General features: G+C 43.5%; 1 protein-coding gene across 11 annotated transcripts in view; it reads left to right on the forward strand.

Moving 5' to 3' along the window:
• Positions 1-14,925, forward strand: part of Ank3 (ankyrin 3) — a 310,338-nt gene that overhangs the window by 280,000 nt on the left and 15,413 nt on the right. For 5 of the 11 annotated variants that reach the window (XM_087898205.1, XM_087898206.1, XM_087898208.1 and 2 more), the window contains 5 exons: positions 681-755; positions 3,981-4,112; positions 4,969-5,112; positions 7,529-8,210; positions 10,101-10,479. In XM_087898205.1, the coding sequence (XP_087754331.1) occupies positions 681-755; positions 3,981-4,112; positions 4,969-5,112; positions 7,529-8,210; positions 10,101-10,479 (1,412 nt within the window). Of the gene's footprint in view, positions 1-680; positions 756-3,980; positions 4,113-4,968; positions 5,113-7,528; positions 8,211-10,100; positions 10,480-12,453; positions 12,508-14,590; positions 14,678-14,925 lie in introns of all 11 variants that reach the window. The other 6 variants (XM_087898204.1, XM_087898210.1, XM_087898211.1 and 3 more) reach the window with 3 other exon arrangements.

A 14,925-nucleotide genomic window follows, 5' to 3' on the forward strand; every position in this document is an offset into this window, starting at 1 on the left:
GGCAACACCTTTAAAATCAAAGAGTGGAAAGGCCGGCAGTAGGAGGACTGGTGAGAATGAAGGCAGTCAGGTTTCTTGAGCGCTCTTTGCTCACGACCTGGAGAAACAGCATAGTCCGTAAACACTTTCCAACTCGTAGACCCTAGTGCATGACCTGTCGTGATTGCTTGTGGAGTGGTTTAACCCTAGCTTCTCATTCTGTCATTGTCATTCTGTGTGTGCTGTCCTAGATGCTCTATCCTCTCTCTCAATCCAGCTACACCGTAGAGAGCTAGGGAAGCATGCGACACTGGTGTCACTCAAAGATGTGAGCGAGTTTCTTTCCTAATGTGCTCGTGGATACGACTCTGTCCGAGCCAGGGCACCGATGTCCAGATTCCATCCATGGCTGTGGCCACCAACGCGACTCGGTGACCGTTGTGAAGCGGCCGACTCGCCAGCATGTTCAATCTCATTACATTCCGAGCATCCATGTAATCTGGCATTTGGCCTGGTGCGGGTGACAGACGAAAAGTGTTTGTGACTAGGTGACTAGGACACATCTAAGTACACAGTGTTAGTGTCAGTCTCTGTAAAAAAAAAAAGAAAGAAAAAGAAAAACCTGAGTGCTGCGAAAAGCAATTTTCCAGTGCCCGTGTCTTCCTTGGCGATTGTTTTAATCGAGAAATTGTAAATCGTAGGTCCACAGAGTCCTTGTGAGCGGACAGATATCAGGATGGCAATAGTAGCCGATCACCTGGGACTTAGCTGGACAGGTAAGTGCGTGCGCTCCGGAACGAAGCAGGTATCCCTCCCCAGTGTCCTTGTCTTCATCACGTGCAGACCATCCTCCTGTACATCTCGAAATACGCAAACAAGCAGCCGGTAAAACGTTATTCATAATTCTACCTACGCTGATAATTACTGACAGCAACTGTACACCTTCAGTTGTTGGGGTTTTATTTTTCCCTGCATATAAACAAAGTTAGAACTTATTTTACTTCCAACTTTCTTCACACAGCTGTTTCCATAAAAGAGCAGCCTTGTATCTGAGGGTAGAGGCCTTAGGAGCCTAAAAGACCCAGATGAGACTAGGACTACATGATTAACATGACCCATGTTGTTAAAACAGCACTCTCAGCTAATGGTTCAGTTACCCGTGTCCTTGTGTAGCCAGGTGTAGACACGTGTTCCTTAGCCTTCCAGGATTACGGTATTTACCCAATCGCTGTTCCTCTCTTAGGCTGTTGCTTTTAAACGAACTTACTATTATGCCTTAAGATTAGTTTAAATGGAAAACTTTGACAAAAGAGAACAAAAAAAATATTTTTAACATTTCTATGACCAAGAAAAAGGAATGAAAGCTTTATTCCTAAGTTAATTTTTGGAAAAGAATGTAAAGTAAATAAAATAGATGTGGTTCGCAAAGGTACTTGCGTCCTCTGAAACCATTTACAGTCCAGGTGATGGAAAGGAAATAGCCAGTTTGGTTTTACATCAGTATAGTCAAATGTGGGGCTGTGTCACCCAAACAAGTTAGCTTGATAGTGTTGATCCTAACAAGCCTCCCCATATCCTGACTCATGCACATCTAAGAGACTTGATGTTTCCTGGGTTGACTTTGCATTTTGAACTACACATCTAAAGACTTTGGACACTCTTCTCAAAATACACTGGAACGCTGGAGCAAATGCTTGATTTCTTTTATGACGGTAGATCAAACTTAACTAGTAAAAAAGATAAATGTTAATTGTCCTCTCTCTAAGGTCATCTTATATATCTGCTACCACATCCATTCTCATGCCATACCATTATCTGGTGTTAGAGAGAGGAAGGTGAAACTAGGCCATGGGAAAACAATTCATCTACATGTTCCCTTTGCATGCCTCAGCCCCACCTCCGAGCCTTCCATACCTGGTCTCTAGTCTCTACTCTAGACGAGCTGCTCATGGCCAGAGGCTTCCCAGAACTCTGGTATGTTCAGTGTCTGGGTGATTCCCAAACATTGAGAGGAGTTAATAGTGTTATACATGTATAAATAGTTTCCTACAAAGTCCTTCTTAACACCAATTCTATTTTAACATAGGTCATTTACCTGAAAAATACACGATGTTAATTTTTGCATTAATACTGAATAACCAGATTTTCTTTCTTTTCTTTTTTTTTTTTCTTTTATCATGGGCAGTCCTTAGTTTCCCAGAGTAGATTTTTGGAGATGTGGCACAGAAGATGACCCAGTTGAACTGGGGACAGAGCTCAGTGGCCTGGCCTACTCAAAACCTCAGCTCATCCCTAGGACTAGAACAGAAGAAATCAGTTCCTCCGGCTCTGAGTTCTTCAGGGTCAATGTGCCTTTCCCAGTCTTCTGAGCAATAAATAATGTTTGCTCTTAAGGATTTCTTGGGTGGTAGGACTCCTGTCACCTAAAATGTACACAGATAGAGGAATTAAAACTGAAATTAACCTCTTTAATTAGAATTACCATGTGATCAATGAAGACTATTAGAAAAATTTCAATATTTAAGCAAACGAAACATAAATGTGTCTCTTGAAACCGTTGCTAATAAGCTTTGATTTAAGACAATCTTGTTTTGTTAGCAACTAATACAAATTTTGTAGTTCCTGACAAAATTCATATTTGTTGGTCTTAGCTTTGATTGATAATGCCCTGTACATGCAATGGTATTTTTTTCCTAACTTCTGTGCTTAAGGTTCATGACATGAATTTAAATTAAGCTCTAGCTGCTGTTAATGGAATACAAAAGAAAGTGTCTGCACACACATGTATTAAGGCTAAATTTTGTGCTGAGGTGAACTGGTTTCACTTACAGAAACACTGTTTTACCTGATATCCTTTTAACTGTCCACCATGACCACAAGACTAAAAACTCAGTATCTCATCAGCAAGCTTCCTCCTTTTGTTCAACAAGAGGACAGTTGTCAAGTTTCCCGTGGTCAGTGGTGACCACTCCTGGGTGCGAAACATTTTATAAACCCCTGCGTACCACAGGGTAGACTTCTAGCGGTACACTTGATCAAACGCGAGGACTTCTTGAGTTCATTTTGCCGAGTTTCTAGAAATGCTTGACAGGAGTAGAATCTTGGCCAATTGTTTTCCCGTGGAAGCAATTCTTCGTGTTTCTTACTTGATACATATTTTTTAAGGAGATGTGATGGCAAGACGTCTCCTTTCCCAAGGTCTCCATTCATATTGAGTTCACTTGATTCTCTCCTCCTACCGCGTGGATCCCAGGACTCAGGTCATCAGGCTTGGCATCAGGAGCCTTCAATGCCGAGCCATATTGATGGTCCACGTTGAGTTCATCTTAATCTCTGCAGAGACACCTCTGTGTTTGCAAGATTGAGTATGTACTTGGACACAGCGCCTCCTCTTATTTTTTTTTTCCATACAAGTGGCTGTGTATTGCATGCATGATTTTCCCTTGAGGTATCTCTTGACCTCCTGAGGAAGCTCACAGGCTTTGTCACTTCATTAGCAAATGAGTAAGAGATGTGCTTCAACAGGTCACACAGAGCAATTCTCTTGCTGTCTCTGTGTGTGGCCAGGGGTAACATGCTCCTCCCTGTCTTGTGTGCAATTGTTCAATCTGCAGAGATACACCCAATCAAAAGAAACCAGCAAACGTCCTCTCTTTAAATCCCAAAAATCTTTAAAAATGCTTTCTAGTCAGATGGGTGGCACATGCCTTTAATCCCAGCACTCAGGTGGCAGAGGCAGGCAGAGATTTCTAATGGGAATTTGATTGTAAGTAATTAGCCAAGAAAAGTCTGACCACAGGCTGCCTGTAAAATCAAGCACCAGAGTGCCCAACTCTAAACAAAGAGCTTTTCTTTACGATTCATTTTTTTCTAGTGGTTTTGTTTGTTGGTTGGTTTTTTAGTTTTGTTTCTTTGGAGTGGGGTGTTGGGCATTGAACATGACTTGGATAAAGTGTGTACCCAGTAAAACATACCCTCCCTAACTCTCTCTCTCTTCACAGAGCTGGCAAGGGAACTGAATTTTTCAGTGGACGAAATCAATCAGATACGTGTGGAAAATCCCAATTCTTTAATTTCTCAAAGCTTCATGCTCTTAAAAAAGTGGGTTACCAGAGACGGAAAGAATGCCACAAGTATGCTTCAAATTATTTATTTTAATTTTCAAAACCCCACAGGGTCAGTAGCTTAGATAAATCTGCTGTTGGGCTCATTCTAGGATTTCCAGCGTTCTGTAATTTTAGGTAGCAGGGAGGAGGAGTTAGAGAGAGTCTAGAGTGGCGCTTGTTTAGTAAGTGCTGGTGTCCTAGAATCCTGTTTAAGCTTTCGGGGAAAGCAAGAGGCAGGAAATAGTGTGCACTTTGTTTGGCCTTCTTCCCATGTGTCTACTAAAGCTGGGGGAGAAATACTAACTCTCTTGTCACGGGATGGTCATCAAAAACATTTTGAAATTATGGCTCCATCCAGGGGCAGGGGTGAAGGGAAGTGCAGAGAGGAATGGGCTACAACTAGGGGAGTTAGCAAGCTGCATCCAGTCTGGGGCAGCGGAGAATCCTCTGCTACCATTAGATTTGGGCAGAAGGTGGCAATGAGTTCAAAACACCCAGTACTCACCCACTACAACATGGGGTAAATTACTGAGGATCTGCCCGGTCAGCCTGACCTTGGTAGTTGATTAAAACGTAAAGCACTGAATATTAGGATGAGGTGAGTCCAGGGAACTTGAATCTGTGTTAGGTCCCTTAGTGGAGTACAGGTGTTTGAAGACCATCTGTCCTGTCCCGGTGGGGTGCATACTGTGACCTCCATAGTCAGCTTTAAAGTAGGGCTCTTCCCTGGGGCAGCCAGCATTCTGGATAGGGATCTAGCAGAGCTACAGCGGGGAGCTGAAATGCTGACAGCGTTGCAGAAGCCATGCTTTGGTTGGATGTTGTGTAAACTTGCGGGAAATGATGCCACTGGGTTCTCAACCTTTTTTTCTCTCCTTTTCAGCTGATGCCTTAACTTCGGTCTTGACCAAAATTAACCGAATCGACATAGTGACCCTGCTAGAAGGACCGATTTTTGATTACGGGAATATTTCAGGCACCAGAAGCTTTGCAGATGAAAACAATGTTTTCCATGACCCAGTTGATGGTAATTGCATTTAGTGTTCATATTTGATCATTCGGTAGAAATCTGAACCTGCTGTCGGTCGAGGCAGCCGCTCGCTACCGCGCATGCGCGCGCACGCCGTGATCTGCTTGACGTCTCGTGTTCCCGTCATTTTTGTCCTGCCAGAGTCTGCAAACGAGCGTTCTAATACCAGAGCAGGCTCAGCAAATGTCTCTCTGCAACACAAAGGAGGCCATGTGAGAGCGCATGAGCTGAAAGCTGCGACTCCTAGCCTTCTGTGCACCCCAAAAGGAAGAAAACGTAATGCCTAAAAAAATGCAATGCCTTGGCATTTAAAATTAATCACTTTTTTAAACGGAAAAACTCGTGATCTCTTTCCATTTTATAAGTGAAATAAAACTGTGAGCCCAGTTTTAGCCAAGAAGGTGATATGCTGAGCCCAGTTGGCACTAAACATTGGCTAAATAAATAAACACTGGGTAGACAGTGAGTGAATCCCTGCTTTGGGACCATGCATGTAGAAGGGCACCAGAGAAGTCTCCCATCATCTCAGGTGGTTTAGTTACTTAGCATTATATTAGCCTGCATTCTGCCAGTAATTCTTGGGGTGGAGGGCAGGCAATATTTGGTGTATTGTACGTAAAAGGCAACATTCTTTCTAATTCAGTGAACACACACACTCACAAATCAATGGTAACCTTTAGGTTTAGCTTAATCTAACAGTCCCTTCCCCCATTCATTAACAGGTCCCCCTCATCAGAGCATCAGGAAAAGGAAAACAGACAGCCATGCTTTTGAAGCTATTCCTGTCTCACTTCACAGGTGGGACTCTGTCCCCACAGTGACTGATGAATGGAAAATAATGGCACGGCATGGTCCAGAGTAGTCAGGGATATTGTCCTGTTAATTCAAGGGTCGAGAAATAAGGTCCTGGTCTTTTCCTGTGTCTAACTGGCAAACTTGGACTCTTTAGAGCCAGGAACTTTCAAAGTTCTGTGTGTGTCCCATTGGGAAAGGTTGCAGAGACTTAGACTATTTACTAGAAGTGAAGTACGTCTGTCACCCAAGAAGCACTGATACACTGGGTCCCTGGGATGCACGCGCTGTGGTGCACTTTGAATTATGCGGGCGGCTGTAGGTCGATAAATTCCTTTTTGTACTAGATCAGTAGAGCAAACGAAGAATTACTGGCAGGTTGCATCTATAGCTTCCTCTACGCTTTATGGGGAAGAGAAATTAAGTGTGGTATCCTTGATTCATTTTGTTTTCACATTGTAAAGTTTGAATGTCATTAAAATAAGCTCACCAGGGCTTTTTGTTATTGTATCTCAATATTGTGGAGTTCTTTTTCTTAAAATTTCTCAAGAAAATTTAGGCATGAAATAAATTCACTAATGCAAATGATAAATCATTTCTTAGCCTCTTATAAAGAGGCTCACGTTTATAGGTGGCTGCAACCAACAAGTGTCCACTAACCTATAGCAATCACAACCTGCAACCGCTGTTTGCCTTGAATGAGTGGGAAAAATCAGTCTTTGGCTTTTTGATGAATAGAGAAAATGCATTGCTGCTTTAAAAAAAAAAAGTGTCTCTCCCCTCTTTGTTGAGCTTTTGGGAAACATCCTTTCCTCACCAGGACCAGACCCTTATTGACTTTCTCACTGCTGGGCCAAGGAAATTCTTCCTCTTCCATAGATTGCTTAGAATCAGGGGTTAGCCCCTCCTCCCATCTGAGCAGGCTGCCACAACACGGTTCCAAGCCCCTAGGCTCTCCTCCTGTCTCCACTGTGTATCATTTTATTTTCTCTTTTTTTTTTTTGCCTCATGATTCTAAGCAGATTCACATCACCCGCTTCACCAAGATGTCCATAGACACCATAACTCTCTCCTCTCTGTGACTTAAGGCACCTGATACATGGGGAGTCATTTATCTTGTCTAACGTCTTTCTAAACTATTCTAGCCAGCACTTCCGTAGCTTTAGAAATCCATCCATCATTTCTTTCCAGCCTGTACATCCATTCCTTATTTTCTCCTGTAAATTTCATGTGAGTAAGAATTAGAGTTGGATTGTGTTTTTAACCTACGCAAGAGGGGATTGATTACAGAATTGGCTTCTTGCAGCTTGCTGTAGTCAGCCTACCATAGCATAGGTTTTGCATGTGTTAGCCGTGAGCCGCATATCTTCTAGATATGACAACTAACTTTATATTGGGTTAATTTCACCTGCATAGTTATGATACTGTATTAAAATTGATAAAGTGCTGTTATTTTATTTCATTAAATTACATGTAACTGAACTAAACCATGAACTCGTGTACCTTGTTCTGTAACCCATCATGCATTGTCATACCTGATATAATTTGAGTCATCGCATGTGTTTGTGTCCAATGTGTTCTAGCGCATTCCAGTTCAGTCCAAATGTACTGTCTTCCATAGGTCACCCTTCCTTTCAAGTGGAGCTGGAGACCCCCATGGGGTTGTACTGCACACCACCCGCCCCTTTCCAGCAAGATGACCATTTTAGTGATACCTCTAGCATAGAGTCTCCCTTTAGAACCCCCAGTAGACTGAGTGACGGGCTAGCGCCTTCCCAGGGAATCCTAGAGCGTTCAGCAGGTGGACCTCCAGTGGTAATGGCAGAAGACACGTCCTTGGAAGACAGCAAACTGGAAGACTCAGTAACTGTAACAGAAATGGCCGGCCCGCGGGATGTAGACGAGAGCCAGTTGAAGGACGTATGTCTGAGTGAGTGTCCCCGGTACCTCGGAAGTTTGGCTGGGGTCCCAAAAGATGGTACGCCGGCAGAGCCGCTGAAACCACAGACTAGAAAAGTAGGCGTAAGCTCTGAAGAGCAGGAGAAAGGAACGTCTGGTCCTGGTGAGGAGGTGGTGGATGAAAAGCTCAAATCCCTGTTTGAGGACATTCAACTTGAAGAAGGAGTAGAGTCTGAGGAGACGACAGAAGAAAAGGTGCAGGCTGTTCTTAACCGTGTTGAGCGAGCAGAACTGGCAATGTCTTCACTTGCAGGTTGGCAGAACGAGACGTCGAGTGGAAGCCTAGAGTCCCCAGCCCAAGCCCGAAGGATAACTGGTGGGTTGCTAGACCGCCTGGATGACAGGTATGGCCACGGCTCTGGAACACACATGACAAGTGGGTGTCCTGTCCGTACTTTGCTTCAAATAGGTGCTTTTTGGCAATGGCTCTTTTTCTAAATGATTAGACCTGGTCCAGAATAGACCTTCCTTTAAAACCAGCTTCAGCATGTTAAAATCCCCAGAGAAAGATGGATTCTTTAAGTAAAAAGCAAAGCACAGTTACTTCCATACCAATTTTCTAGATGTTGGCTTAAAGACACTTTACTGATTTCTTACATGTGTCTTGTCTGCACAGCCAGCAGTGTTTAGTTGAAGTCATTTCAGAAGTGAGAGCCCAGATCTTTTAGGACTATTATCATTTGTCTCGTTTCATAACTACAGACATAAATGTGGTGATACAAGATGTTAGACATTAAAAACTTGACAAATGCTGCCACCTAGCAAGAATCCCCAGGAAAATTCTTCAATACAGAGGTGTGCTACAGCAGCAGTGCATATGCAAGCCAAATGTGCATGGCTCTGCATTTAATCTCCTGCATCCCATGCACCCAGAAAGGAATGAGACAAGTATAAATTTTATATCTTCATCTAGGAAATTCAGAGAAACAAAGAAAACATACCTATCCTCAGGAAAAAAAAATATTCTTTCATTTTGTTTTTAATTTTTTTTGTGTGGGGAGGACAGAGTTTCTCTTTATTATTCTGGCTATTCTGGAACTCATTCTGTAGATCAGGCTGTCTCTGAACTCACAGAGATCCGTTCCCAGTAGATTATCCTTGCACACACAGGATAAGCACACATTTGCGTCCGCACCTCCACATTAACATAAAGGGTATCGCGCTAATTGCTGCCTCTTCTAGGCACAAAACTGAAAATGACGTATGAGTTACAAAGGAAAACAAGTGGTTTTTGTTGAAACTAGTAAAAGATTAGAAATCGTTCAAAAAGAAAAAGTTATCTCACTTAGGAAAGGCGGCCCCATGGTGAACAGAAGTCACACTGGTCAGTCAAGGTCGTGGAGGTCTGGAGTAGACAAAGGCCAAGGAGTTCCAATAAAGACATCTTGGTTGAGAAAGTATGGCTGGTGCCTGTGTGCACAGACGAAACCTTGTAAAAATTCCTGAGAATGCAGTTTCCTCTCAGGAGTTCTTTTTGTTGTATTTCTCTCAGGCAGCATTTGGGTTCATTTGTCTTTAGCTTTTTCATTTATTCTTTTGTTTGTTTTTCGAGATAGGACTGTGTAACAGTCCTGGAACTCTCTTTGTAGACTAGGCTGCTCTCGAACTTGCAGAGATTCGCTTGCCTCTGCCTCCCCGAGTGCTAGGATGAAAGGTGTGCACCACCACGCCTGGTGTGTGTTTGTTTTTCATTAGTGATGTGATAGTGCTTCACACTAGCCTTCCTTTTAAAACTGGTGAGGTTGGGACTATATTGCATCAACATTCTTTTAAGGTGTAAAATTCAGCTATGGAAAATGATTCTCATTTAAAGTGACAATCTAACAGCTATGTTGGAAGCTGGGGTGTTGGGGATGCCTACAACCTGGGTACACCTCACTGACTCACCTGCAATAGGCCCTCACATTTGAAATCCACATGCTAATTTTTTCATGCCTACTTTTTATGCCTTCAGAAGTAGCTTGGTGGGGCTGGAGAGGTGGCTGAGTGGTTAAGAGCCCTGGCTGCTCTTCCAGGGCACCCAGGTTCAATTCCCAGAACTCACATGGCAGCTCACAACTGTCTGTGATTCCAGGATCCAATACACTCACACCGACATACACACAGGCAAAAAAACAAAAACAATAAAATAAATTTTAAAATTAAAAAAAAAGAAGTAGTTTGGCAATGTGGATGCTGAAGCCATCTGAAGTCTCACGCTGCCATTACAAATTTGCATCTTGTATCCTTTACAGCACTGATCAGGTTCGAGATTCCATTACCTCATATCTCAAAGGAGAACCTGGGAAATTCGAAGCCAATGGAAGCCATGCAGATGTCACTCCAGAAGCAAAGGCAAAGTCCTACTTCCCGGAATCCCAGAACGACATAGGGAAGCAAAGCATTAAGGAGAATCTGAAACCAAAAGTACATGGATCTGGTCGCACTGAGGAGCCAGCGTCACCCCTCGCCGCCTATCAGAAATCTCTGGAAGAAACCAGCAAATTTGTCATAGAAGATGCACCTAAGCCCTGTGTGCCTGTCAGCATGAAAAAGATGACTAGGACTTCTGCTGATGGCAAAGCCAGGCTCAACCTCCATGAAGACGAGGGGTCCAGCGGATCGGAACCTAAGGTAGGTCATCCGCAAAGTCAGCATGCTCCTGTCATTGCAAACACCCACGGTCTGCTGCTGTTGACCCTGGACCATTGGGTGCAAGGTTCTTCATGCTTTCTAAATGGTGATGAGGGGTGGGGGCTAAAGAAAGCCCTGGGGAGGATGTACACCATGGGTTAGCACCTTTAGTCATCAAGGGAATAAAATATCTCCAGCCATGGCCAAGAATGAAAAAGAAGCAAAAGAGCACTAAGTAACTAATTTTGGGGGTCCAGTACCAATTCTGCCTGCAATTAAGGTTACCTGGTTGCACACCAGCCTTTGTTCTTAGTGGAAAAGAGGGGTAATTTTCATACTTTCTGGTTCTCTCACAGAGTTTAAAGACTGTAGTATCAGACCCATTGATACATTCTATTCTGTAGCGACTAATGTCTCAAAGTAGGAGAAAATTGGAAAGATGCAATTTCCAAGATAAAGGGACTCAACAGCAGGCAGAAGTCTGTCCTTAGAAACATTCTTTTTATATGCCAGTTGATCATCAGCACGTAGACCCAGACCAAATGCCACAGAACCCCTAGTTTGCTCTTTATAATGGTATGTTCTTCTGATACTACCTAATAGATATTTTTAATTCTTTCGTTTTAACATTTTTAAAATGTTGAAATATTTTTTAATGAAATTATCTCTCGCCAATGAAATAAAATTAAAATGCATGGTTTCTGCTTTTTGATATACGGGCTTACTATGTAGACCAGGCTGACTTCAAACTCACAGAGACCTGCCTGCCCTTTAGGTGCTAGGATGAAATGTGCGCACCACCACACACAACTTTCCTACCTTTTTGTTTGCTTGTTTCTCAGGACAGGGTGTCTCTGTTTAACAGTCCTGGCTGTCCCAGAACTCACTTTGTAGACCCAGCTGGCCTCAAACTCCCAGAGATCCACCTGCCTCTGCCTCTGCTGGGATTAAGTTGTGTGTCACCACCTCCTGTCTTTTTCTCCACCATTGCCTTATCTCTATGCCTCTGTCTTCCGGTCAATGACGCAGTAAACACAGCCCTTTGCCTTTGACGCGCTGGCTCTTGTGGCCTGCCCCGAGACATACCTAGGCCCCTTAAGGTCAGTGTTTGGAGAAGAAGAAACAGTATTTTATAAAATGTTGCTTCGAGTTTACAAAGACACCCAGGCACTCAGAAGCTAACCACTGACAATTAATGAATCCTATACCACGGCCCCCCTTCCCTGTTCATACTTCTTTGGTCGCTCTCTAGAGGGTTAGAAGGGAAAAGTGGGGGGAAGAGCAATTTCAATAGATCGCCATTTATGCAAATGATGACATCACCAATAACTAAGCATTGATATGATTCTTTTCCTGTTTTTTTTTTTCTTTTAAAGTTTTTGGAGGATTTCCCCCTTCCACAAAATGTGGCGCTCCGCAATTAATTTTGCCTTTGGTTTGTCTCTCATTCTATTTAAGCAGGATGAGTTTGGGTGGAATCTTGTCTTTTAAAATGCCATACCATTAAATATGTTCCTTTTAAAATCGATGTACAAAAAAGAAAAACCAGGGAGAAGCAGTAACACAGTGACATTTTTACCTAGGAAGGTTTATCCTGGGGCGGGGAAACAACTATAGAAACCCATATAGACATGTGACACACTGTGTTAATGGGTGTGTGGTTGTGGGTTGCTGGAGGGCCACTCAGGTATGGCCATGAAGAAGGTTGACACAGTTACAAGCCTGAACAGAACTCCTCAGGGTACACCAGCAGTGGAAACCAAACTTCCCGTCGAGTCATCCAGTGCAGAGAGACCTCCCATCCATGAAAGTCCATGTATGGTCACAGCTTCTGGGCAACATGGGTTTGAGCTCACAGGAAATCCCACGATGCCCCAGTCAGGTCTTCAGTGGCACCGTCCCAGTATGTAGCAACCAACAAGGCCATCCGATGTCCACTGCAGACAACAGACCCCTTTCTGTCCCCCGAAAAAGCAGGTCAAAAGTCCGGGTGCAGCGCTTACACGGATGACCGCCTGCTGTTACAAGGTAAAGCCCTGTTCTTTCCTCTTCCCATGAAGCAAGGAATGCTGGGAAAATCCCACCTGCCTCTCCCACTCCCCCCAAGCTTGGTCCTTTACTGGTTTCTAGAGAATTCTCTTAAAAGGAAGCCTGGGGTTCTACGCTGCTCTCTCCCTTCTCCTAAGCTAATTGTGTCTCCGGGGAGAGAGGGGACACAGAAACGCTGGTCCCAAGCCGCCTCTGTATGTGAGGACTGTCCTGGAAGCCTTCCAAGGCTCACCTGTCTGCCAGCTCCTGAGCCCTGTGTTAGTATGTGCATTAACCTGTGACGTGTTTCTGACTCTGCCACCCTACAATCCATGTATGAATGATTCAGACTTTCCCTGCTGCCTCCCCTGACTGTTAATCCTGGAATTGTCCTGGGTGATCCTGTACTTTTGCGACTATGACTTCCTCTTCCCTTTGCTTACTTTCCTAACACGTTCCCTAAATCATTCCCACTCTTTGCCCGCTGTCCTTTTGTGAGACGTGAGGACCGCCCTCGGGAATGGGGTTTTATGTTCTGTTCCTTGCATAGACACTGGCTAGTATTTACTTTGAGAGCCGTGTTCTCCAGTAGGACTTCATATAAACTCAGCGTTAATGTTACTCTTAACACTTCCTCTTCTTGCCAGCGGACTGCTGGTGAACAGTGTATCCTAGTGTGTTATCTTCTCAGCTACCATTTTACGGTCATTTTACCTAATGCCTGTTTCTCCTGCAGCGATTTTACTAGTCTCCACCCTCCCACACACACAGTGCAATCATACCTTCTTCTAATGGTATTAACTGTACAGATCCTAGCTCCCTGACCATTAGAGTTCATTTGTATAACTCTATCATCACAGTTAAATACGGTGATGAAAAAATATTTACTGACTAACAGTATTTTCTCACTTGAATGGTCCTATTTGCAACTCGATAGTTTTTTTCAGACTCATGAGTTGCAGAATTCCTGTGTCTCTCTTTCTCTCTGTCTGTCTGTCTGTCTCTCTCCGGTCCTAGAGAGTAAACTATTAAGCCTTACACATGCCAGTTTCCTGCCACTGAGCTGTGTCTCCAACGCACACAAATTTGAGACAGGGCCTCGTTAAGTTGCCCAGGTTGGCCTTGAACTTACGATCCTACAGTCCCATCAATGTCTTCAATGTTCTGCCTTACACTGTCATCTCACTGTGGGTCTTTACTAAAGTCCTCGGGCGCTCACAGGTCTGTACTCCCTCGCTGTTGGCAAAAGCTCTTACTGAATACCTTGTGTGGATGATAGTCTCCCAGTACTGGCAAGTGCTGGTGTCCACCCAAAGATAGCTTTTGATAAAGTTAACAAATTCAACCAAAATTCCATAAACACACACACACACACACGCCTCTTTCTGTAGAGAGCAAGTAAAATATGGCCTAAATAACAAGATCATAAGTCCAAATCAGACAAAGGCAATTTAAAATTATTTTAAATGGGAATACAAAGACCTTATCAAGCTGATAACATTTAGATTTTAAACCGAAAAGGCTGTATTATTAACAGATCATAATTACCTTTTTATTTATTTATTTATTTAAAGTTTTCAAGACAGGGTTTCTCTGTGTAGCTTTGACTGTCTTGGAACTCCCTCTAAAGACCAGCCTGGCCTTGAACTCACAGGGATCCATCCACTTGTCTCTGACTCCTGAGTGCTGGGATTAAAGACATGTGCCACCATCGCCCGACTAATTACCTTTTTCTTTAACTGCACAGACACCTCTCATGCCCAAACATAAGTATACAGAGGCACACCTAAACACAGGCACAAACATACACGCATGCACATGTGTGTTCATGCCTTCACATACACATACATGCATTCAGGAACATGCAGAGACTTGCTCACTCACACAAAAATCTATGAAAGCAGCCTGAATCTTGCTTAAAACATTTTCTTCCACTCACTTTTCAGGATTCTTTTAAATATAAACCATCCTATTCCTTAAGGGGGGAAATAAGTCAAGGTAATTCTTTCTTGATTTCCCTTCTCAGAAAATGTCTTTTGCTTTCAATCTGATGATAAAATTATACTAAAAATGCATTTATCAGGACTTGAGAGACAGTGAGAGTGGTTCAAGCTCTGAGGAGGAGCGGAGGGTCACGACCCGAGTCATTCGCCGGCGTGTGATTATAAAGGTACCAGCAGGTAGAAGTGACGGGGCGCTGTTGTGGCTCGAAGCCTTTAGTGCGCTTTGGGAAGTTCGGCATGTTTGATAACTCGCTGGCTCTCTGTCTCTTTGCACACTTGAAAGCTTGTCAAAGAACCACCCGAAAGGAAGCCATGCTGTGTGTTAGTGCGTGTTCTGCATAGGCCTGTTAGACACGAGACCGGTAGGATTCTGAGAACTCTTGGCATTTGTACCAGAAAACAAGGATTCTGTCTT

Source organism: Myodes glareolus, chromosome 18 (genome assembly GCF_982192425.1).
Source record: "Myodes glareolus chromosome 18, mMyoGla1.1, whole genome shotgun sequence".
Lineage (NCBI taxonomy): Eukaryota > Metazoa > Chordata > Mammalia > Rodentia > Cricetidae > Myodes > Myodes glareolus.